The 22,741-nt window shown below is 40.0% G+C and overlaps 1 protein-coding gene across 2 annotated transcripts in view; it reads right to left on the reverse strand.

Moving 5' to 3' along the window:
• Positions 1-22,741, reverse strand: part of UVSSA (UV stimulated scaffold protein A) — a 59,675-nt gene continuing 36,934 nt past the window's right edge. Inside the window, exons 8-13 of one of the 2 annotated variants that reach the window (XM_082315425.1) lie at positions 20,053-20,230; positions 18,650-18,802; positions 13,524-13,707; positions 12,548-12,659; positions 7,210-7,393; positions 1-3,154 (exon numbers count right to left, since the gene is read on the reverse strand). In XM_082315425.1, coding sequence (XP_082171551.1) covers positions 3,061-3,154; positions 7,210-7,393; positions 12,548-12,659; positions 13,524-13,707; positions 18,650-18,802; positions 20,053-20,230 — 905 coding nt within the window. In that variant the 3' untranslated portion in view covers positions 1-3,060. Of the gene's footprint in view, positions 3,155-6,849; positions 6,931-7,209; positions 7,394-12,547; positions 12,660-13,523; positions 13,708-18,649; positions 18,803-20,052; positions 20,231-22,741 lie in introns of those variants that run through there. The other variant, XM_082315426.1, reaches the window with a different exon arrangement.

Genomic DNA, 22,741 nt, shown 5'->3' on the forward strand with positions numbered 1-22,741 from the left:
TCACACAGGCCGTTTAGCAACTAAGACGCTTGAAGAGCCGGTGAGCTCAGAGACCGCAAATTTCTAAGTTGCTGTAAGTAAAGTAACACACTAAATGTATCTAGAAAGTAGATGAATTTATTTTGAACTTAAAAGGATTTCTATTTAATGAAGGTATGCTGGATCTTTGGACACTGATGCCTTTCTAAAAATTATCCTCCAGAAGAGCTACAGATAAACCCAGGAAAAGGAGAAAGCTCCTAAAATCCTCTGACTTGTGTCTGACCGGGTCTAATAAGAGCGCTTAAGTGGCAAAACTCAAGACCTGTTGTGTGTATTTATGCCGAGTTGCCCTTGTAGAGAATTCATTTGATTAAACGAGGCAAGAACTAACACGGGAGGGGAAGCATGGGTTTCTCAAACACTGGGCGAGGGGAGGACGCACGCTGGCAAGGGGCCAGCATCAAGGCAGTGCTACAGAAGATGTGCGTTTAACGCATTCTCCTATGAGAAGTCATATAGTCTTTCTTGCTTCAAGGGAAAAAGAGGAAGAAAAAAACGCATATCCAACTGGGCATATTCCCCACCTGACAACGACACTTCTTGCAACAAAACCAGCAAAAAGAAAAGTAGAAGAGCTTAAAAAAAGGCCGTCACTAACCTGGCCCAAAGTCCGTGCACCTGTGTCTGAGTCAGCCAGCTCCAAGCCACTTGTTGGAAACCTTAATTCTGCACAGTGTCTTACCGCACGAGAGACACTCCAGGAAAACACCTTTTTGCACGCACGTGTGTTTTTAATAAAGAAAGGGGGAGAGCACCCAGCTCACACGATGGGCTCAGGTTTACCTGGTGAATCGGACACTCAGGTCCAGGTAGGAAGTTTCAGTTGATAATTCTAAAACTGATGTGACTCTGAGTAGCATCGCAATGGAGCATTACTTACCAAGTACACTTTTCTCCTCACAGATTTCTACCATTTCCCTTTCCCGTCTCGGTCTTCGGGCTTTATTTTACTAACGGCCCAAAATGGGAACCCCAGGGGGTAAAGCGTACCTACTGTTTGCTGGAGATTTTCTAGTGCTGACATCTCACGTCCACAGCAAAGAAGGGTTAAGTGCCACTGCACAATATCAATTCCCCACTCTTCTTGCAGGGAGGAGAGAAAACATGTCTTATAAATGAACACCTTCAGTCTGTGCAGGCTCAAGAATCTCTGGAAGAGTGGCACAATGACCTTTATGGCTTTTCTGAATGTTAATCTCCAAGATCAAACAGTTTTATTTAGACTGTTCTGGGATCCCAGCATCCAATGATCTAGGTTACAGTCAAATCTGCAGGTGGTTTTTTTTTTTTGTGTGTGTGTGTGTGTCTTTATCGTTAATGAGAAATAAAATCAGTTTAGCAGTTGATTCAGCTGACCTGGTGATGAACTTGGTTTGCCCTTGTCTATATTTTCACCTGAAGCCTTCACTGCCATGCTAGACTGATAGTAGAAGTGGCTTTGCCTTCCAGTTCAGTGGATAAATATTTAAATTCTAGCTTTCAGCTAGCTATTTATTATTTTATTTCTAGTAGTTTAGAAGTACATCTTCTAAATACCTGCGTTGAAGGGGAAAATATCTTCCAAACTGCAGAGCTCTTGCTAGATAAACTATCAAGATTCAGCATTAATTGCTTTCTAAGCAGTACTTGTGCAAGTCAAAAGGTATTTGGCAGAACTGTACATTAGCTTTTGTCTGAGGTGGTCAGAAGCTACATTGAGGAGTTTAAATTTTCTCCTTTTTTTAATTCTTATAGTCTCTTGATGCATGAGGAAACACCTCCAACAGGTGACTAAGCCAGTGCTGTAGAGAATCCATTCTAATTTGTATTTTATTGAAGACTTCTGCAGTTCACTTTGAAATTGATTCTCAAACGCTCTCTCCTCCTTGATACTCTGGATGTCCTTCACCCATAAAGCTGTACGAAACCTGGCAAGAGCACAGCTGGCCAATGCCTGGTTCACTCTGCTTAAGACATGACTATAGCCAGCAAAGCAGGTTTGGGAGATCTGGTTAAGTACCCAGCCAGTAACAGCAAACCACGTTGGATCCAGCTGCTTGATCTCAGTACGTCTGTTCACATTCTGGAGCGAGAAGAGTCCAGATGCTTGTGTTTATACCTGGATCCTTAGATGCACTCTCAGGCTTGAGACTGATGTGATTTTAGGTGATCCAAGCCAGGCAGTTCATTAGTACAGTATGCCACTTGAACGATTTTTAAAACCTCGTACTTTAACCGTGTACTGGAGCTTTTTGGTATCAGTTAAACTGCAGCACATTCCGAGTATCTCTACAAACTTTCACAACATGCTTTCTGCGTGTAGTTCTGAAAGATACTGGGATACCACCCTGGGAAGACAAGAAGCAGACCAGGACGACCTTTGCCAGTTCAGCTTCTCCACCACCACAGCTACCAAATTTGAATTAGTTCCTGGATTTCAGTTTGCTGAAATCAAACTCTACTCCATTCATTATCTGAAGGCATCAGTCGATTTGGATTTTTTTTTTTTTAGAGTGTACACAAGAGGTCTTTAGAGGTACCACAGGAGCCACAGTGCTGCTCGATGTGACACGCTTTCTAGAATAGCAGGCTGAGCAAATACTCTGTGTGTTGCCATTTCTGCTAGAAATCTAATTATTTCTAAGGCATCTTTTTTCTGAAGGCATGAAAGTGGAGGCAAATTACAACACATGTTGGCAAAGGAGGTATAAATCACACGAGTCCCTTAGGAAGGAAAAAAAAAACCAACCCCAAACCTGAACATTTTACCCAGAGTATGTACAAGTCATAAAGCATGCTCTATTTAATTTACGTTTCAAATAATTATCAACTTGTTAAATGTATTCCATTCTATACCACTACATCTTCGCCAAAATTAATGTTCGTTATCAAATAATTTAAAGTTGAAAACAATTTAAAAAATTACCCCAGTAAAAATGCACGTAGCACAATATTTTAGTGTAAATATAAAGATCTGCAATAAAGGTTTCGTGCAGTTGCACTCTTGTAATAAAATGAAGGGCAAAGAAGATTAACAATTTAATTCAGTGCATAGTTAAACTGGTTGGCAAACTTCTCGTGCTTTCTTTGGTCCACTCGGTTCATTGCTTTCACCACCCGTTTCATAGCACCTCTGAAAGAGAAACAAAAAAATAATAAAAACCGTTATGTTGATTCTGCACAATCTCAGCGAATGTTTATGAATGTTGGGGGAAAAAAATGAACTATGATTAATCACTACCAGGCTTCTGAACACTGCACTGATGAGGCTGAACAAATTTGTCTTGTTAACTAAATTAGCTGCGGCAATACAAATAGTTTAATTCAGCAATGATTTTATTAACAGGAGTAAACAAATTAAAGTCTTTCAGTTTAATGGCTGTGCATTCCACCCTCCTAGCATTATTTCTGATAGTCACACATACCAAGTTTGATTTTCAAAAGCACCTAACTGGTCTCGGGGAAAAAATAACTAGAAGTATCTATAACAGGATCTAAAAAACCTAACCCTCAGAAACCCCTATGAAATCCAACCTGCAGAATCTTGAATGTTTTTGTGAGGGAACGGCTTGCTCTTCAATTCATGCAACTATAACTCATTTAGCAACTTTCCTTTCACAGGTTACTAAAACCCTGTTTCATCAGCTGTGGGCAGAGTAAGACTCTCTTGCTCACACCAGTAGCATCCCCATTCCTGAGCAGCAACTATTTAATCCACAAGCACAACACTAGTTTAGGAAGACACCAGAGATTGTCGTGTATCTCTATGCAGAGAGCTAAATTACTGCTGCAGAACAGCTAAGTGCTTAGAGTTTAGCATAGGCAGGACAGTATGTCCAATATCTTATTCTTATATAAAGTGGAATGGGATCTCTGCTACCTCATGATGTTCAAGCATTCAGGCCCTCTGCAGTGCCTGCTGTGCTTGGAGGCGGCTCTGGAGTGTTCTTCAGATTCAAAAAGGAAATAAAGGAATGAACTTTGGAGCTCTTAAGCTTTCTGGTTCTCCTCAATCTGATGAGGGTTTGCCCCCATGTTGCTGCTCTTTATTTGCTGCCACTGTTCCCTCCCAGTAAAGATGGTGCCCAGAGACTTCTCCTCTTTTGGGAGTGACTGCTGTGCTTTTAAACTGGGTGAGTGAAGACACCTGCATTTTTCTTCCCTCCACAAACTTTTGAGTGAAGATCACACAGCGGAGATTTTGAGGGCGAGGAAAATGCTGCCTAGACAAGTATGAATAGGAGAAGGAGATTCTCATAAAAGGCATAAAGAGAGCAGGCCTGTATATCCTTTAACTGGTAAGGCAGAGGAATGGGTTCACGATTCCAGCGGGGTAAGAAAGCAGAAGAAAGGCCGTAGCAGAAGCCAAGGGAATGCTCTGTTGCGTACACCCGCCCCCTCAGGAACTTATGGTAACCGTTGTGCACAGCTGAGTGCATCTTGCCTTGCATCTGGTTCTTCACTGGATTCTAGAGTTCCCACGTTTATTGGTTACTTTGGGTGCCTCTAGCACAAAAGCTCAGAAACCTGAGGCTGATATTTGCAGGTGTGTACAGATGTCACCCTGCCTCTGTTTATGAAGGAGGAAGTTATCTATCTCCTTGCCTCTCTGTAGGGACCTGGATGCTCTGCCACCATGGGAGGTATACCAGCTCAGGCCTTGGTTTGAGGGACCATGTCCCATTTAAGAATACAGCATTGACTGATGTCTCCTTTGATTTCTACATCAGAAATGCAGCCGGCAAGTTCCATCACACAAAGTGGACTGGTTTCAGGTCTAGTGTCTACGTTGTCACCGTCTGCCTTTATCGCTTCTGAGGATGCTGCAGGCTGCGCGGTAAAATGAAGACAAGACGCCCACCTGGCAGCGTGCACCGGCCTTTTTCAGGATCAGGCCCTACCCACTATTCCAGCTCTGCTCCTGTGGTTATCCCCGACAGGCAAGCTGACTTCTGTTATAGCTAACTGCTCTCTGTAACAGCTTCATTTCAAAAGCCATTTTGAAACATCTGAAAACAGAGGATACTTCTTAATAACGCTTCTAAATGGTGGGATTAAAGATTTTCTCAGCAGCAACTGTAATGAAAACCAACATTCTGAAAAAACACCTTGAAAGAGGTATACTTTTAACAAAATTCTGCCAATAAAGTTACCAGAGTAAGGAAAATGTGGTCATGGTTTTGCACTTCAAATATTGCCTAATTGGTAGGAGAAAAGTGAGCCTTTAGCAGCGCAGGGTGGCCTTGACACTTTCATGTCATGTAGGTTTTACATTAGCACCACTGGATTGTGCGATACTGTAAATGAAATGAGATCCCACTTTGATGATCTGTGTGCAATTTCACTTAACTTTATTGGCAGACTAGAGCCTGGGTTTATCACCTATACATTTCAAGTAATTTGGGGTTGTTATAAGGAGCCAAGGTTATCATCTTGTTTAGTGCTGCAAAGCATGAAACCTATTAAAACATGACAGGTTTGATTCCCTATGCCTGGCACTAACACACACTCAAAATCATTAGCACAAACCATAGTAAACCAAAACCAGCTTTTTGAATTTATTTTGTTAAAGCTGATATGAAATTCTGATCATTAGAACTTTATGTCTCTGACTTCTAACTAAGATCAGGTAACATGAGAATTTCACAGAAAACGTGCTATTTCTGTAACTAAAAGCAATGTGGATTTGACTTTGTTATTATAACCATTACATCAGAAAAGGGAAAAGAGAGTTTAAACAAATATTGTGCCTTGGATGCTGTTCAACTCAGCCAGTATGTTTAGGGAATAACCCAGCACTGATGATTTTATAATAATAATAATTTTGCTTTTTTTGATTTGACAACTTTAGACTTTTCACTTTCCCTTGACTACCTCATTTTTGACATGTGAAGCTCTTTAAATAACTGCAGCTGCTTCCCATTTGATAAAGACCAGAGCATGCTTAGGCAAATTTATGTTGCAGCCACATCTAACCAAGACTAGTATCAGAAACGGCGTAACAGAGCGGACGTATGAAGATACTATACGTTCTAAAACCCATTCAGCTTGGTGGGTTGGTAGGCTGCCACTTCCATCTGAGCTAGCGTGCCTGCTTTAAAGTTAACTCACATGTCTACATAAGTCACGGACACAACTTTGTTTGAAATGTCTGAATGCCAATGCCATCCAAAGTTTCCTCTCCAGCTAAATGTAGGCTAAGAGCTACTGCTTGCACATGTGCTGGGAGGAAAGGGAGATGTATAGAAACAGCACCATCGCGGGAAGAATGCTGTGTCCACGTGTCTGGTACAGGGAATAATCATCTCCAAACTCTTATACTGAAAAGAGACCTGCGGCAGGTTCCAGTCCTTGATATTTACAAAAGACAGCAGGGGTTAAGTGAAGAAGGACCATAACGCAAGGATCCAAATATTTTTCTGAACCAGTTGAATGCATTCTCAGTATAGGAGGAGAAAAATGCAATGGCAGTGCGTCACTGAAGAATACACAGGAAGGGATCACCGTGGTACGTACTGGACTGGGAGGCACTGCATCGGGCCCAGCTCACAATTCAGTATCCCCAAGGGTGAGAGAAGATACACGGGAAGCCCAGGCAGCAGCCTAACGTTTGGGAAGGTCTCTGAGCATACACCAGAGGCTTGAGGGCAACTGCCAAGACACTGCTACACGCCAAAAGCCAAGGGGTTTTCTGACAGATCCTTTTATTAATTGAAGTTCTGCTCAGGGCAGCCCATCTTAGGCTTTCAAAAGGGAAAACATCGTTTTCACTCCATCTACACTACTACAGTGTGCCCGATGCTGTAAGCTGTGTCACTCTGAACACATCGTCTTCTTTCCAGGTCCAGCACTGTTTGCGCACATAAAGTACCATCCATCTGATTAATAAATGATCATCCAGAGATGCCACTACAGCAATTAAAGGAGTAAAAAAAAAAAAATTGAGAAGGATGAAAAAAAAATTTCATAGGGAAATTTTGTAAATTAGCTGAAAATCACTCTCAAAGGAATAACCTGGGTCATCAGTACCTGCTACTCTTTACCCTCCAGAGATATGGAAGGCATTTCTGCTCTGCGGTTAGCGAAGAAAGTTGTTTAGTAAGTGCACGTTAATGTAGAAACAGAAAGCACTGTTGAAACAAAGGGAAACAGCAATTTAACAGGCTTTAGAGAAGGTAAGCATCTTACTTATTGAAGACTTTCTTTTCAAGCCGGGAACGAGAAGTATTAGCCTGCTGCTTCAGGTCTGTCAGATTTGGATATTTTTTCTTCTTCCCTTTCTTTTTCCCTCCTTTTCCATTATTTTTAGAGGAACCAAGATCCACTCCTGTAGCTGCTTCAACTTCTCTCATGAATTCCGGATCTCGCCACTCTGTTTAAAAGAAAAAGCATGCGCTTTGAAACTCCAAACCTGGGTAGAATTTGCAGTCTCCTAAGGTACAGGTTCTTGTCACCGCCGGGCGAGGGCAGAGTCACTGCGCTGTAAGTTGCATACACAAAGGAAGGGGAGGATAAAGCAGTTAGCCAAAATGACAGATCTTGATGAAAAAGCCCTGCCAGTCTGGGATTAGTATCTATTATTAGCTGCTGCAGATAAAACTGTTCTGTAGGAAGACTTAAGTCAAGTTTTCGCAGTAGCACAGTATCAAAATTCCAAGGAAACTATTCCATGTAGGAGAGGTGACAAACGCAGTGATTATTATTTAGAAATTGAACAAAATACCAACACTGTAGCTGAGGAACTTCTCTCCAGAAATAAATCCTGAATGAGCTTAAAAATAAACGTAAAAAAGTGGAATACGTCAACTTTTGAGCAGAGCGGGGGTGACAACATTGTAACTTTTCTGCATCAAAGAAGCTTGTTTGGTTCAAAACGTGAACTGGTATCCAACACCTAAATAGCATTCTTGAATGGGACAACGTGACTCTGTTGCCATGAGCCCAATTTTGCATCTGAAAAAGATACTACTTTTTAAGTATCTCACACTTCCTCAGTTTCATCATCTAAATCAAGTTTCTCTTCTTGACAATCACACAAGAATTAATTTATCTCATTAAAAACTTGCTTTACGATTTTATCAAAACCTTAGTGCTTCAGAATCCCAACTATACACTGTAAATGGATTCTGATCTCAGGTGCCACCATGGGAAAAAGCAGGAACAATTTTGACTGCAAACTCCTTGGGGAAGCAGTCGTCGTTCACCTTCAGCGTAGAGTCTTGCATATCAGAACAAGATCACACAGTACAAAGTAGAAAGTAAAAACGTGGCTAGAGGATTGATATCTTCAAGTGGAAATTTAGAAAAATGGCATTGCATTATAAAGATTTTGAGCATATGCGTTGGAAAAAAATGTAGCAAGTACCACTTCAAGGGTAACATGGCCCAAACTCAGCATAAATGTCAGAATTCTCTATTTTAACGACCAGTAATTGCCACTCATTTGTCATACGGTTTCCCATATGTCAGTCAGCCTTTCTTGCCTGCAGAAATTTTAACACCATATCTCTACTACCCTTATTTAACATTGATGTAGATACAGAAAAATAAACAGTCCTATACGACTATACAATTTCACTTGTATACCAAGGTGGTCACTGAGTTTGACAAATAGTGGCAATAACATTTCAGAAAGGTCAGAGGCAATGTCCCCACTTAAGAACATGGTGTTTAGGAATACCAGAGCAATTTTCCAAGGAAACGTTAGATCTAACCTACTATGATACGTGAAAAGCAAGGACTGATTAAAATCCAACACACCAAAAAGCATGAGGAAAATGAAGCTGTGCAAGAACTGAGCAGGAGAAGTATAGAGGGAGAAAATAGAACACATACACTTGATAGATCATAAGACCTCACAGACTTTATTTTTTTTTAAGTGAAGGAATACAGAACAGCACAATTCAGATACAGGAACGATTAATCCAAGATTAAGGAAAACTGTCTAAACAGTTTATCTCCCAGTAATAAGAAGGCGTCACAGTTTAGGAACCCAGTGAATAGAGCAATTGTTTAAACACAACGAAAAAATGCCGGCATCCAGTAGAGATGAAATGAGCATTTGAGTAAAATGAAGGAGCAATTTAAAAGCCTTTGAGAAAAATCAATAGAATGCCAGGGAAGAGCAGCCTTTTTGAGCATTGATGGGCCCCTAAAGCTCTTCATACATTGTTACTGAGTTTAGCAGCAGGGAAAAGAAAATTACACAGTTTGCAAGGGTAGGCGGGAATCAATACTGTAGTTAGTAAAGAGATGCTATTTCACATCTGACTGGCCAGCGGCCTGCCTTCACCAGCCTGTCCTGATACCTGTTTGTTAACAAGTCACTAAGGGCTGAAAAACCAGATACTCTTCATGGTTGACACAAAAAATAGGCACTTAATTTGCTCCTGTGTGCGAACTATTGGAAAAGGATGAACGCTGCAGATTAGCAGGTCAGCGTAATCCCACCTGATTCATTGTTTCAGGACCAGAGAGCCCAAAGCACCGTTTTGTGGACATTAGCTAGAGGTTAACATTTTATACTAAGTTAAAAAATGCTCCATAATAACGACGACAGTGTTGTCAAAACATAGTCATTATCACATGAACTGTATTACTTTTACATAATTATTTTCCCCTTCGACCACGCGAGGATGAAAATAAACCTACCGTCCAATAAGAAAAAGAAGTAGGAAAAATTTTGGTGCAATTTAACCACGCAACTGATCCCCAAATTTTAATGTCTGGCACTTTTCAAACTGTCATCATTAGCAAATGATGTTGTCAATCGTGAGACCAAAGCACTCACTGCACAGAGTGGGTCCCCATTTGTATATTTTCCATAGCAGCACTGCTCAGACTTGCTTCAAGTCCTTTGCAAAAAAACCCCAAACCCAATAGAAACCAACCAAACACCTCCCCCAAACCCCAAGCCCCAAATAAACAAACTAAAGACCATTTTAAAAGGTTTATGAAAATATTATAAAACAAATATAAAAATCATAGAATCATAGAAAAAAAAGAAAGCAACAAAAAGCAGTGGATAAAAGTACTCAGTGACATCTGGTACACATATGGCTTTAGAAACCTGTAAGGTTTTGTCCAGTAAATTAAGTGCCATCGCTTGCTCAGCATCTCCCCAGCCAGACGGGATGGACCTTTGTATGACAACTCAGCCTAACAACGGCACTCAATAATGCAACGCTGCAATGTCAACACCGGTTTGGGACTAACATCCACATCCTTGTGGGCCAGAGGTGCGAAGCCTCTAACAACACCGTGCTGACACTGTAATAAAAATAAATATCATAGCTAGCCTCCAGCCATGGCAATTTCACAGGAAAAAAAAAAAAAAATCAATATTTTTCAGTGGAAGTGATTTTTATACCAGAGTATTAGTTTCTAGTTTGAAACTAGTCTCTCAAGAACACCTACTAGTTTAATTTGCTAGTTTTAGTTTGCCTTAACTCAGCTGGGAACTTTCCTTTTTGGCACAACATCCGCACCCCTGGCCTGGTTTCGCTGTGACAGTCCAGCTGTGCCCACGCTGTTGGCTGGATGCCAGTTCAGAGGACTTCGCTCCACCTGGACAAGGATGGAAACTGCCTGCAAACGTAGCACTGTGACACAGGCAGACACCAGAAGGTGTTCAGTAACTGCTGCGTTCGCGTGGTGCTGGTAATTGCCAAGCGCCGGCATTCAGAGATGGCCAAATATGTATTAAAGGAAAGTGGGGGGGTCAGTTGTATGTTTAAATGCATTGGACATAGACCTTTTTGGATAACAGGTCAACAACTGTTCTTTATGCTCTCGAGGGGTTTTGTGGAAGGTTCAGTAGCCTCATTAATAACATCTATGACTGTGAAACTGGTGAAATACTGAGTCAAAGCTTAAGAGAGAACTAACTCCTTAAAGAGACTATACTACAAGATATCAAAATGATAAAGCCTATGGGTAAGTTTAATTAGAATGCAGGCTACTCACCTAGAATAAATAGCTTAAAACAGAGAAAACTAACACCTGCTGGAGGAAGGCAAACTAAATAAAAGCTCTGAAAACAAATCTGTCCCCTCCAATTACACACTATGTCTTCGCTGGATAGATCTCTCTCTCCCATCTTGCTTTGCAGTCCACCAGCTTCCAACAGGTTCCTGGCTGCCGTCCCCCCGGCGCTCTATGAAAATCTACCTTCTCTCCATTACTGATGAGGCTTAGTTGTACTCTTGCAAAAAAGTCTCTTATTCCCCTTGGAAGTCTTCCTGCCTGTGTATTCATTGCTTGCTGTCCTTCTCATTGCCTGCATTCTTTACCTAGCAGTCCAGAGCTTTATCCCAGCTAAAAATGCCCAAATAATCTTGGGGAAGGATGAGCCTTCCCTCCAGAGCATTCCACACCTGAAAGCAGCAGCCAGGATGCAAAGAAAAGGCCATTAGTGTTGTTGTCCATCCCCATTGTTTAAAACCAAAATCCAGAATATTGCACAGTAAACTGTAAACAATTAAAGAGCATGGATCTGCTTGCTCCCTTCCTCAAGCCCCTCACAAAAATCATGCCTATTAGAACATCCAGACTAGTTATAATGCCAATAAAGTAGCGCGCAAGGTGAGGGCTTCCCTAGTTCAGAGTTATTTTTTAGCAACGCTGCACAGATGCACAGCACAAGGCCAAGAATTCTCCTTCTAAAACCCAAGTAGTAAATGAGTAGATATAGGAAATAGAGAATATGATAGATATAGGAAAAACAAGTTCCTGCATTGTGACAAAAAACCCACTCTGCCAATATTTGTGGTAACACAGTGATCCTAGTAATATTATCATTACGTTATATAAACCATAACTGTTAGGGACCAGCAAGATTAGATGACTTCTTTTCAGAAGCATTGGAACAGTTACTGTCGAGCATTTCCCAGGAAATATGTTTAATTGTCCTTAATAAACATGTTCCTTAAGATAAAGGCTATAATTCATCTGTCTGAGAAGTGTTAGGAACATTACGATAACTATTAGAAATGAAGAACAAACACAACGTTAACCTTGTTCTGTGTACACATGCATCCATATTTACCACATAAGAATCACTGCAAATGATCTGCAAATTAAAATCAACAGGAATTTCAAGGAGAGAATGGGGTTAGGAGCAAAACAGAAATATGATCCAGTTCTGTGGATCTCAACCTGTGCCCTTAGCAACAAAAGAATCAGCTCTCTTCCTACATATAGCCTGTCTCATTTGTTGTCCAACTGTACACTGAGATTGTTGTCCAACTTGTATCTACACTGTATCTATATATAGATACAATACACACAATATATATACAAAGTAGATACAATATGTTGTAGATACAATGTATACAATATCTAGATACAATGTAGGTACAATATAAACAATTATTGTATTGATTGTAAATACATATTGTAGATATTGTAAACATTGTATACAATATATATACAAGCACATATAAAATAAAGATATTACACTTACATTTAAAGCTTATCTCCCACCTCTGTCTATTTTTTTTTTTAAAGATGCTATGCAGGCACAAACCTGGCTGAGCCGCTTGCTTCTCAAACCGCATCTTTTCTTCTCTGGCTCTGTCCTCCGCATTAACAGGAATCCCAGATTCATCCCGAGGAATTATCTTTCCATGGAAAGGGCACTTCAGAAAGAAAAGGAAAAAAAAAAATAAAAATCTCAAAACCTCTGAATGAAAAGAAAATGCTTACGTGTTATTCAACAGAGCTTAAAGCCAGACATTGGAATCAAGCGACAAAACTTTACACTTGATCCCCAGTCCTCCTTAGAAAGCATCAGGATCCCATAACCATCATGTGTTTAACATATTCCAAATCTCAAAGAAATAAGCTCTTTGTGATACGAATACCCAGTTTGAAGAGGCCAGGTAGCACGTCCTGTCAAGTCTGGAACCAGGGCACCAATGCTGCATTGTATTTTGTTGTTCATGCCATATCCCTGTCCTGCCACCATCCCATTGGAAGTATTTTAGTGCATTCAGATCCTTCAATCTCGGGCAATATGGGAAGAACAGGGATATCAGAACAAAGTATTTAAACAAAGTATTTCTGCTCAATAGGGCTCATAATTTGAGGCTGTGTAGGATTTAGCTTTCATAAAGCCTAATTTGTAAAATAAAATATCTTTGCCCCTCAAACACCCACATTTCTAAAAACAGTTAATATCAAATATGCCTCTAAATGAGGAAAACTTTTTGGCAAACAACTAGCTGTCTCTGCTTCACTGTCAGGTACTCAAACATAAATATAATATAAATATTTATGATGAATGCCAAAAATAATTGAGAGTTCTTTAAATGTTTACAGCTTCTTTACAGAAAGGATGTTTCTCATATGAAGCACATATCAACAGCAAACTTCTCCAGATACAATTTTCTTTCTCTGCCTTGAGCTATATTTACAATGTGAAATAAACTTTTATGGACATGTTTTAACGAGATCTTCTCCACATAGCACATACCCTGGAAGTTATGTTACTTGGTGCCCACCTTAATCCGATCTTGTCTTTCACACAGACTTCCATCAGGCATTGGTGCTCGACATTTATGTTTCACTGGTTCAAACTTGCCAGCAAATGTTATATATCTAGTTTTTAACATTTCAGTTATCTCTTTATTTTCCACCTCTTCCTCTACTTCACTGGGTGCCCAAAACCGATGCTCAGAAGCGAATCTGGGAAAACAACAAATGAAAATTATTCACAGACAAAGTTCTAAGAAAGCACATAACGATGCCAGTATCATCCTGTGGTAAACTTACATGTAAAAGGAAGGGAAGCTGTACTAGTGAATTAGAAAAACCTAGGAATCTACCATTCTTTCTTATGACTCCTATATTATGAAGACGTTTTTAAAATCTCACCAAAGCCTGTCTATTGATTTCTTGTTTAACCTGCTAACCTGTTCCAAGTCTTAGCTGTAGTTCGTGATCTGACATTCAGAGTCAGTCATCTGATATCCAGCTTCAGCGAATAACTTGGTAATTCTGTAGTTAACATTCTTCATAACAAAATACTTCTGTGATTAAACACAGACCAGGGAGGAAACAGTTTGATCTTAACTTGTCTGATCTTATTCCTGGCAGCTGTACGCCTGTAGCCGCAGAGAATCAGAAGCTGAAATCAGAGTATGTTGTAGATATACTTGGACCAAGGAAGAGAGCAAATGATCAGCTGCGGCTTAGAGAGATTCTTTTTTCCAGGTTCTCCTATACAGTGTCCATAAGTCTGAGAAACTTATGGGGTGTTCCTCTAGAAAATTAAGCTAATCCATTGAAAATCTATTTTAAAATTAGAGATCTTACCTATATTTACAGACACATATAGGCAAATACTCTTCATTAATCTGGTGTAAAGAAGATTAGTACCATGCCAGTGGACGTGGGGAGTGAGAGAGAAGGGGAGCGAGGACCCTTGAGTGATGCAGTATTTTCAAATTTTCTCCACGGTATTAATATAATTTCATTTTAGCCACCCTAGGATGCCAACAGTCTATAACGAGAAACAGGCAACCCCAGAGAGTAATTACTTGGTTCATTTTAGATGCTAACCTTAGGATGCAATGACTGTCCCTCTGACGGTAAATGTTTCTTTCTCCTAATCATGAAAAGAAATTAGGGTGACCAGCTTAAGCTTAGATATCTAACTTTAAGACATCTGAAGTTAAACAACAACAATCCCATCCCAAATTTAAAGAAATATTAAGTTAAAGGGAAAAAATACAGCTAAACTAAGCAAAAACAATTCCAGCCTGCATGCCTGCTGCTTATTACAAGCAAAATGGAGATACCTAGATGACAGATGTCTTGATAAAGACTTACAATTCATAAAGGACACTTTACAATCCCTTTCTTCCACATAGCTCTTCCACCCAACCAGTCCCAGGCTGGTTTGAGAGGATTTTCTCTATCCACATCTAATTCCTCTCACTCATTAATATCCTTGGACACCATTCCTGCTTCTGAGACTTTGCCTTCTGTAGACTGCAGAGCCATATATACGTGAACACTGGCTTTACTAATCATGCAAAGCACATAAGCCAATACTTAACGAATTACTTTAGTGGGCCTGAAGAGTTTTGATGAATTTTACCTAAGCAAGTTCTCAGCAGATGACAAGGAAAAAAAAAAAAGTGGAGGAAATTATCTGACCTTAGCAACCTATAACATATATAGCTGCTGGTTTTACTACAACACTTGACCATTTAAAACTAGGTAAAGAGATTAGAACTACGTCAAAAAAGGGATTAAGCAATTTCAAAGCCATTCTATGATTTGCCAAATCATCAGGAAAATGTTCAACAAGTAAAATCCTTGTTAAAGAGATTTATGCTACCCAATAACTTCTTCATCGAATATACCTCGCTAGTGCCAGAAAAATTCTAACCTGCCATAAAGTAAAAAAAACTTTCTTCTGGTAAATTAGGGGATAAAGGCAAAAGAGTTACAGTGGAGGCTAGCTCAACATTAAACATAGTAATACGTTTCCACAATTTTTGGTTAAAAAAAGTCTCCAATCACACAATTCTGCAAACTATAGCCTCAACAAAAAAGCTCTAAGAATCTTTATAATATACCAACGTGACTTTAGTCAAACGAATGGCACAGTATGTCAGCTTCAGAAATTATGTGGCAAGATTGTCCAATAAACAGTAAATGAAAGAATGAAATAATTTTTTTATTTGCTTAGTTTTAATACAATCCTGAAAACAAGACTGACTGCCAGATCTGTGTTATTAACCTTACAGACACAAGGAGAAAGCATTCCTAAAAAGACACCACACGGGATTTCTATGTGCAAAGCAGCCTTGCAGAATCTTTTAGTAAAATTCTCATGTCCTTTGGTGGTCTGAGCTCCCCTCCCCCTCTAAATTATCAAATTACAGTTACACGAGAATGAAGAAGCATTGAACAGTTGTGCATGCCAACCTTTCCAATTAGGAAAAAGTTCTATTTAATATTTTTACTTCCCCGCCAAAAAATCTGCATCAAACAAATCTCAAAGAAATTAAAATTATGTTTTACTCCATATATCATTGATCAGTATTTGGGAACTAGACTTAAAATAGCCTGAGTCTTGCACATATATTAATAAATATTGTTTACTACAGGCATATAAATTATTTTCACCCAGCATGACTTAGAAGCAGGTGAGAAAACAACAAACCAGTGCTAAATCCCAAAGTTTTCTGATTTCCTGCTGTTGTGATTTAAGCAATGCTTTAAAAAGGCAGAACATGAGATCTTTGGAAAAATGACGCATGTGACAAGTAAAACCTTTTTGTAAGAGGGATGGAAAGGGGGACGGATAATCAACTAGAAGATCAACACCTCACTCACACTCATAGAAAGAGTGTTACTGATCCAGACAAATAACAGAGGCTCTAATGGAAATTACAGAGCTATACATTAGGAAGAATAAAAGACAGGTAATGGTTAACTGAAATCTAAAAGAAACTCCAGCTCCTGGAGAAATGTTGCACTCTTTCAACAAATCTATATCAACTTAATTCCTAAGATGATGGGAAGCTTATCAAAGGCTTGAGTAAATATAAATTCTAAAACCAGTATGATGCATACAGAGATCCTGCAGCAAGCGCTAAATGACCTAATTCAAATATCCTAGTCACAGTCATAAAAAGTGCTGCACCAGCTAATTTACTCTGATCCTAAGATTATCCTAATTTAATCCAAGGAGGAGGGTAGATGAGTTTGGAAGGCCCATGCTATCCAAAATAGTTGGTTAAGTTGGCATAGCAGTCTCTACACAGTGCAACACTGTGTAATATACACCACCCCTCAAAAAAACCCTACTACCATAGCTTTATAAACTCATTTTAAGAATTCTTAAACTAGCTTCATGAGTTGCGTGAGTGAAGGTAGAAGTGGAGAAAATGGTTCAGCCCAAACCTTTTGTAAAGCCCACAGTTACTGCCACCTTCTAGAGAAGGTGACGCTTCACCGTTTACCAGCTAAACAAAACTTCTTTAGAAAATCATCTTCCTGGTAGCTGCATTCTCACTATCAAAATCTTAATTACAGCATTTACAATAAATTAAGTAAGTGTAGTGTTAAATAGGTGAAGAGGAAAAACTTTTCCACCTCAGGTTTTAAAAATTCAAATTCCATACACATTCCATATGTGTTGTCTGTTTTTTGGGTTTGCTTTTTTTCCTAGGCATCTTATAGAGACAGTATGTGTCCATATAGAAAAGTTAAAGGAGTTGGCCAATGACTACCTTAATTTTTCAATAAATATATTTTATATCCAGGGGTCAATGGTATTGTGTGTGCAGAGTTACTTAAATTATCTTTAGTTAGATTGGCAGATCCGTAGTTATAGACTATAAGGTTCAGAAGTGTGCCCTCTATTTTATTGGAAAGCATAAAAATAAAACAGTACAGCACAAGGCAGACAGGCAGTGAAATATGCCTCTGATTTCACTTATGACTTGAATAACTCATTTGCAATGTAAAATAAAGCCTTACTACCTTTTTGGTATTATCACAGACAAATGCTTCTTAAAGCCCTGCTGAAAATCTTAACCATTTTATAGGCTTTGAAGAGCTTACACCACACCAGACAGAATCCAAAGCTTGGGGTGACTGTGTTAAAGCACTATTATGTATCAAATTTCACTGGCTTTCAACAATTTAAAACATATTCAGCATTTTATGCAATCAAGTACAGGGGGAACACTTTCCTCCTGTTTTTTTCTGCAAACACTGTCTTCACACTGTGATCATGGGTTAGATTTTTTTGTTTGTTTTGATAAGAAAACAGACTAAGTTAAACTAATGCTGCTGAGAATATATGACTGATTTGCAACCCAGCCAGTCAATGGTTTTTGCCTTTTACAAGCCAGGTATGGTACACACTGATAAAGTTCTGGTGGACTTAAATGAAATTTATATAGAGAGGGAGGACTTTGCATCCCAACTTTCATATAAAAATACTAGTGCTAAAAAGGGGTTTTAAAAACTAACTGCTAGAAACAAGTTCTGATGTGTACCTACCATCTGCTCTCCCCGGCATTGCTAAAGCTTTCCCCAAGCCAGCAATGCTTCATGCCCAAGAAACACAGAACCTTCCCAGACAAGAATGGAAAGTGAGATATCCAAATTCAAATCCTGTAACTGCCACTTATTTCTTGTGTGACTGAACAAGCATATCAATTTCCTCAGTTACCACTCTGTAAAGTCAGGAAAAATACCCCCGACACCTTCCCCAGCCTTTCTCCTACCTTGTCTGCTATTTATTTAGACTGTAAAGTCCCCAGCAGAGGGACCATCTATCATGCACTTGCATAGCACTTTGCATAATGAGGTACCAATTTAAATTGGAGTAAGTGATGCCATGCTGCAAATAATACACAAACATGAAAGAGCAGGAAAAATGTGCTTTGAAGCATCAAAGGATATTTAATTAGTATCACATCTTCTCAAAACAAATAACATTTTAAGGTTGAATTTCTGACTTTGTTTATGGGTCCTACAGCACAAGGGAAAGAAGAAAAGTAATTATCAAAAGAAATAGCAGTCACCCCACTGCATGACCTCCGAGTACAAGTAAATCTATATATTTGTTTAATTTGTCTTAAAAGAAAAAGAGCATTACTTGAGAATCTTCCCAGCACTTGGCTGATCCTGTCCCCAGTAGTGAAGATCTAATCCAAAAGGCATGAGGGGAGCTTTAGCTCTTTCTTCTTCTAGTTTTCTTCTCTTACTGTCAGGCTCTTCCGAAGCTGCTGGCTCCGTAGCTGCAGAGTCACTGGAGAAAATTGATGAAAAGTCAATACAGAACAGCAATGATCACAACAACTTTTTCCTCTTTTTTCATTAGGTTTTCACACCAACGCTCATATTATTTTAGATCTAGGACTACAACTACCTTTACAGGGTTGTCCCTTTTTTCTTTTTTTAAAAGGATACAGACCATAACACCACACTCTCTAAGTACAGCACACTGCACCATGAAGCTTAACTGCACATTCAGCTAAAGCCAGATAAAATGTATTATACCACGGGTGCAGAAGCCCGAGATCTAATGGGGGCGGTAGTGGATCATACACACTGTACTGTAACAAGAGCTACTGATGTGGCAAACCATTTTTAGAAAGATCTTTCTTCTGTAAACTCATGCCCGTGTTTGCATGGCAGTCACACAGACTGCAAAGTCTTTGGTTTTGTTGACAAAATTCCATCCAGCAGACTTATAATACTCATCATGCAACACCCCTACAGAATTCATTAGTCCTCAAAAACCAGAGTACTACTATGGAGACCTCGGCTATTCACTGATAGAGCTGCAAATGGTCTTAGTCACCTTACTGAAACATGAACTTTTTAAAGACTAAAAATAAAAATGTACTCCTGAATACTCCAAACTCCAGAGTTCTAATGAAGCAACCCCTTTCCTCTTGCTGAGATTACATTCCAGTTTGCTAGGTTTTGGGGGCTTTCCTGGCCAATGCAGAAGTGCCATTTCAGGAACAGGCCACTAAGTAGATTACTCCAGTCTTATCCCATCACAGATAAAGGCTAGACAAGGCTGGAGTTTCACCAAGCTTTGAACAGGATTGACAACAAATACGTCTTTGGAATCCGTAAAACACACCTCCAGGCAGCACTGTCAGCGTAAGTCACTATGAACCAAGAGATGGTTGAAACTACTTTCTGATTTAGTATTAGGATATGTTCTGTTTAGTTGCAAACCAAAAATTACTCCAATAAATGAGGATGGTTTTTTTGTTAGGAGAGAAGGAGATGTTTTATTTTTTCATAGAGGCCATTTACACCAAATAAAACCTAAACCGAGTAGTAAAAGATTCCTTAAGAGCTGGTGCAATCACTAACAAAATCCCCAATATTAAGCATTGAATGTACATCTCAGTAAAAGAATTGTAACTTCAAAATGAAACCAAGACAGCCTTAGCAACTTGCCTAGTTCCGGAGTGCTTTCATGACTAACAAATACAAGTAAGAGCAAGAGGTTTCTACAAGAATTAAACCAAAGATAACCTGGCATGTGGAAGTGGTAACTTTGGTAGTTTGTCTCTAATAAGTTTCAGCGTGGCAGCTGCACAGGTTGGATCAAGTTCGTCTTCATTCCCCTTCAGCTGGGCGCGGGACCTCAGCGGAGCTGCTCCTGTTGATGTCTTCCCCACCGGAGCTTTTGGAGGTGACTCAGGTTCTAACCCTGAAAAAAAAAAAAAAAGAAAAAATTAGAATGTTTAGGAGCGATTCAATTCTCCCACCCTCAACGCTTCACAGTGGGGCCAAACAGCTCAGGATGCTGACGACATGTCTCACCGCTTTCAGTTTGTGTTAGACATTGATCCCACCCAAAGACAAAGCGGTATTTCTACCTGTGAAATTTTTCTTTTTTTGGAACAGAAACATACTGAGTAACTAACTACAGCAACCCAACTTTTAAATTTGTATGACATGGTCTGACAAGAAAGAATGATGTTACTTCACCCTGGAAAGAAGGATTTTAAGAATACATGTTTCCCTAAACTGCAATATTGCTTTTTGCATATAAGTTTCTAGTGTCACATCTGATTGCTGGTATGTCATTTCTGTACTCAAGGTTATATCAAGGTAAAATAGAAGAAAGGAACTATTGGCATTCCTGTTGAACAACTAGAGTCCCAAAAGACATCTAAGAGCAGTAGAAAGCAAAAGGAAAGGCATACATCCATATCATCCTGTGTGCTAAGATTAATTCTTCGTGGTGTCTCAGCAAAAAGTCCTGCTGAAACTCTTACAGCCTGGCAAAGAAAAACCACTTCTGGGTGGGGGATTCACTGCAACACACGGCTGATGAGAACGGGAGCCATCGCCACCCAGCACGGCGCGCAGGGAAGCACACCCAGTGAAAAAACAAAGTATGTGTGGGGCACATTCCTGTTCTTTGGTGATTCTCAGCTACCATATTGACCCTTCAGAGCTGAGAATATAAACCAAAATATCTCTTTTTTTCCTTCCTGGTTTGTTAAGGGGCAGCACCACTGAGTATAGTTGAGTTTCAATTCCTAAATACACCCGCAAATGGAATTATCGAGAGAACATTCTTCTTTCACAGACACTAAAACACACAATTTGCCAAGATAAAATACCTAAGCGCTGCCAGAAGCAATGAATATCCCCACAGAGTATGCTCAAGAGACAGTAAATGCCTGAGCTACACCTGAGGAACAAGCCCACTGCACGGCAGTACCAGGCACTGATGTTCAGCACCAGCAGCTCGGTGGTGGGGCAACTTAATTACTTTATACAGCTAGATTAGACAGTCAGCCGGGACTGAAATGATGCAATTAGATAGGATGAGCAGTTAGACAGCACATGCGTCTACCCGCTGAGCTAGAGAAGCAACTCTATTAGCTGGCAGTAGTAACAAGAACTTTGCAGCCAACGACAGCTAAAAATGGAAAGACGTGATCCTTCACAGTAATGTAACAGACTACGTTTTCCCCATCAGAAAGCCTTTTTATAAGTGATTGAAATGCAAGGCCCCACCCCCCCAAAAAAATCCTAAATCAACACAAAAAAGTCATAGTTTCACAAGACTAAAATTTTAAGCAAATTATCTCAGCCTTCTTATGAAAAGGAACATGAGTTTACCTCACATGTTTTAGCCATTATTTAATTGGAACTTTTAGTCTCTTACCCACTTCTAGCTAGCCCTGAAGCTGTATCGAGAAGTACTCTTGGTTTGCTAATCATTAAATGTATTACAAGATGTCAATTAAAAAAGGAAAAGCTAAGGTGGTATGAACTGCCCTCTGATCGCGAAATTGCAGGACCCATAGAGGCAGGTAACTTTGGTGCGCAAAATATTTTCATTTCAGAGAAAAACATGTTTTTCACAAACAAAATCAGAGCAACTTGCCCTGACCCCTTCTTTCCACCCTATAAGGTCTTGCAGTAATTCATCCTGACCCTGATTCAGTTGTACCACACGTTCCCTGTAACCTATGGGGTGCAACCATGCAGAAGGCACTGCCTGACTCCATTGCCGCAGGTCAAGTTGCTGAGCTGGAAACCTTCTAGATCCATCCCCTAGGTACATAGGGGTCTAAACTTTCCAAGTACCTAGATCAGGAGCTGAGTCCTTGCACAGGGAATGACATCTCCTCCTCGTCTTCCAAGGCTCCAAGCTCAGGGTGCTCAGAAGAATGCCCTGTCAACCCCCTGCTTAACCTCGTTCCTGGACATCCTCTTCCCGGAGGGAGCCGACAATCCCAATTCAAAATCCACAAAGCTAGAGCCCCTCAGGAGAAGGGAAACAAAAGCAGACTTCCAGTTGGATCTGGCTTGTGTAGCCTTTAAATTTTACTGCATACAGCAAACGGCCACTTCAGTCATTCCTAGGTCTTCTGAATACAGCTGACTCCAGAAGGTAGAGAGAGCTCCACAATACTCTCAAGGATGAGGACTCTTCTCAGACCATCTGAGGCCCCATGTCTCTCTCTAATATGGCTTATACGGGTAACAATGAAGGAAAGTGTTTTAAGGGCAAGGCGATTCAGGGCAGGGGCCAGTAATGACAACTGTGGCAGATGGCTCACCTTCCCCTTTCCAAACAAGGAACGGAAGGAAATAGAATCTGGAGAAGGAAAGATGAGAGAGCACTAGCCATCAGCAGTTAATAAGCATTCATAGAGACTCCTCTGTCCTCTCCTTGCTCTCCTTCTGCTTATCCAGT

This window comes from Platalea leucorodia, assembly GCF_965183815.1.
Source record: "Platalea leucorodia genome assembly, chromosome: 6".
Classification (NCBI taxonomy): domain Eukaryota; kingdom Metazoa; phylum Chordata; class Aves; order Pelecaniformes; family Threskiornithidae; genus Platalea; species Platalea leucorodia.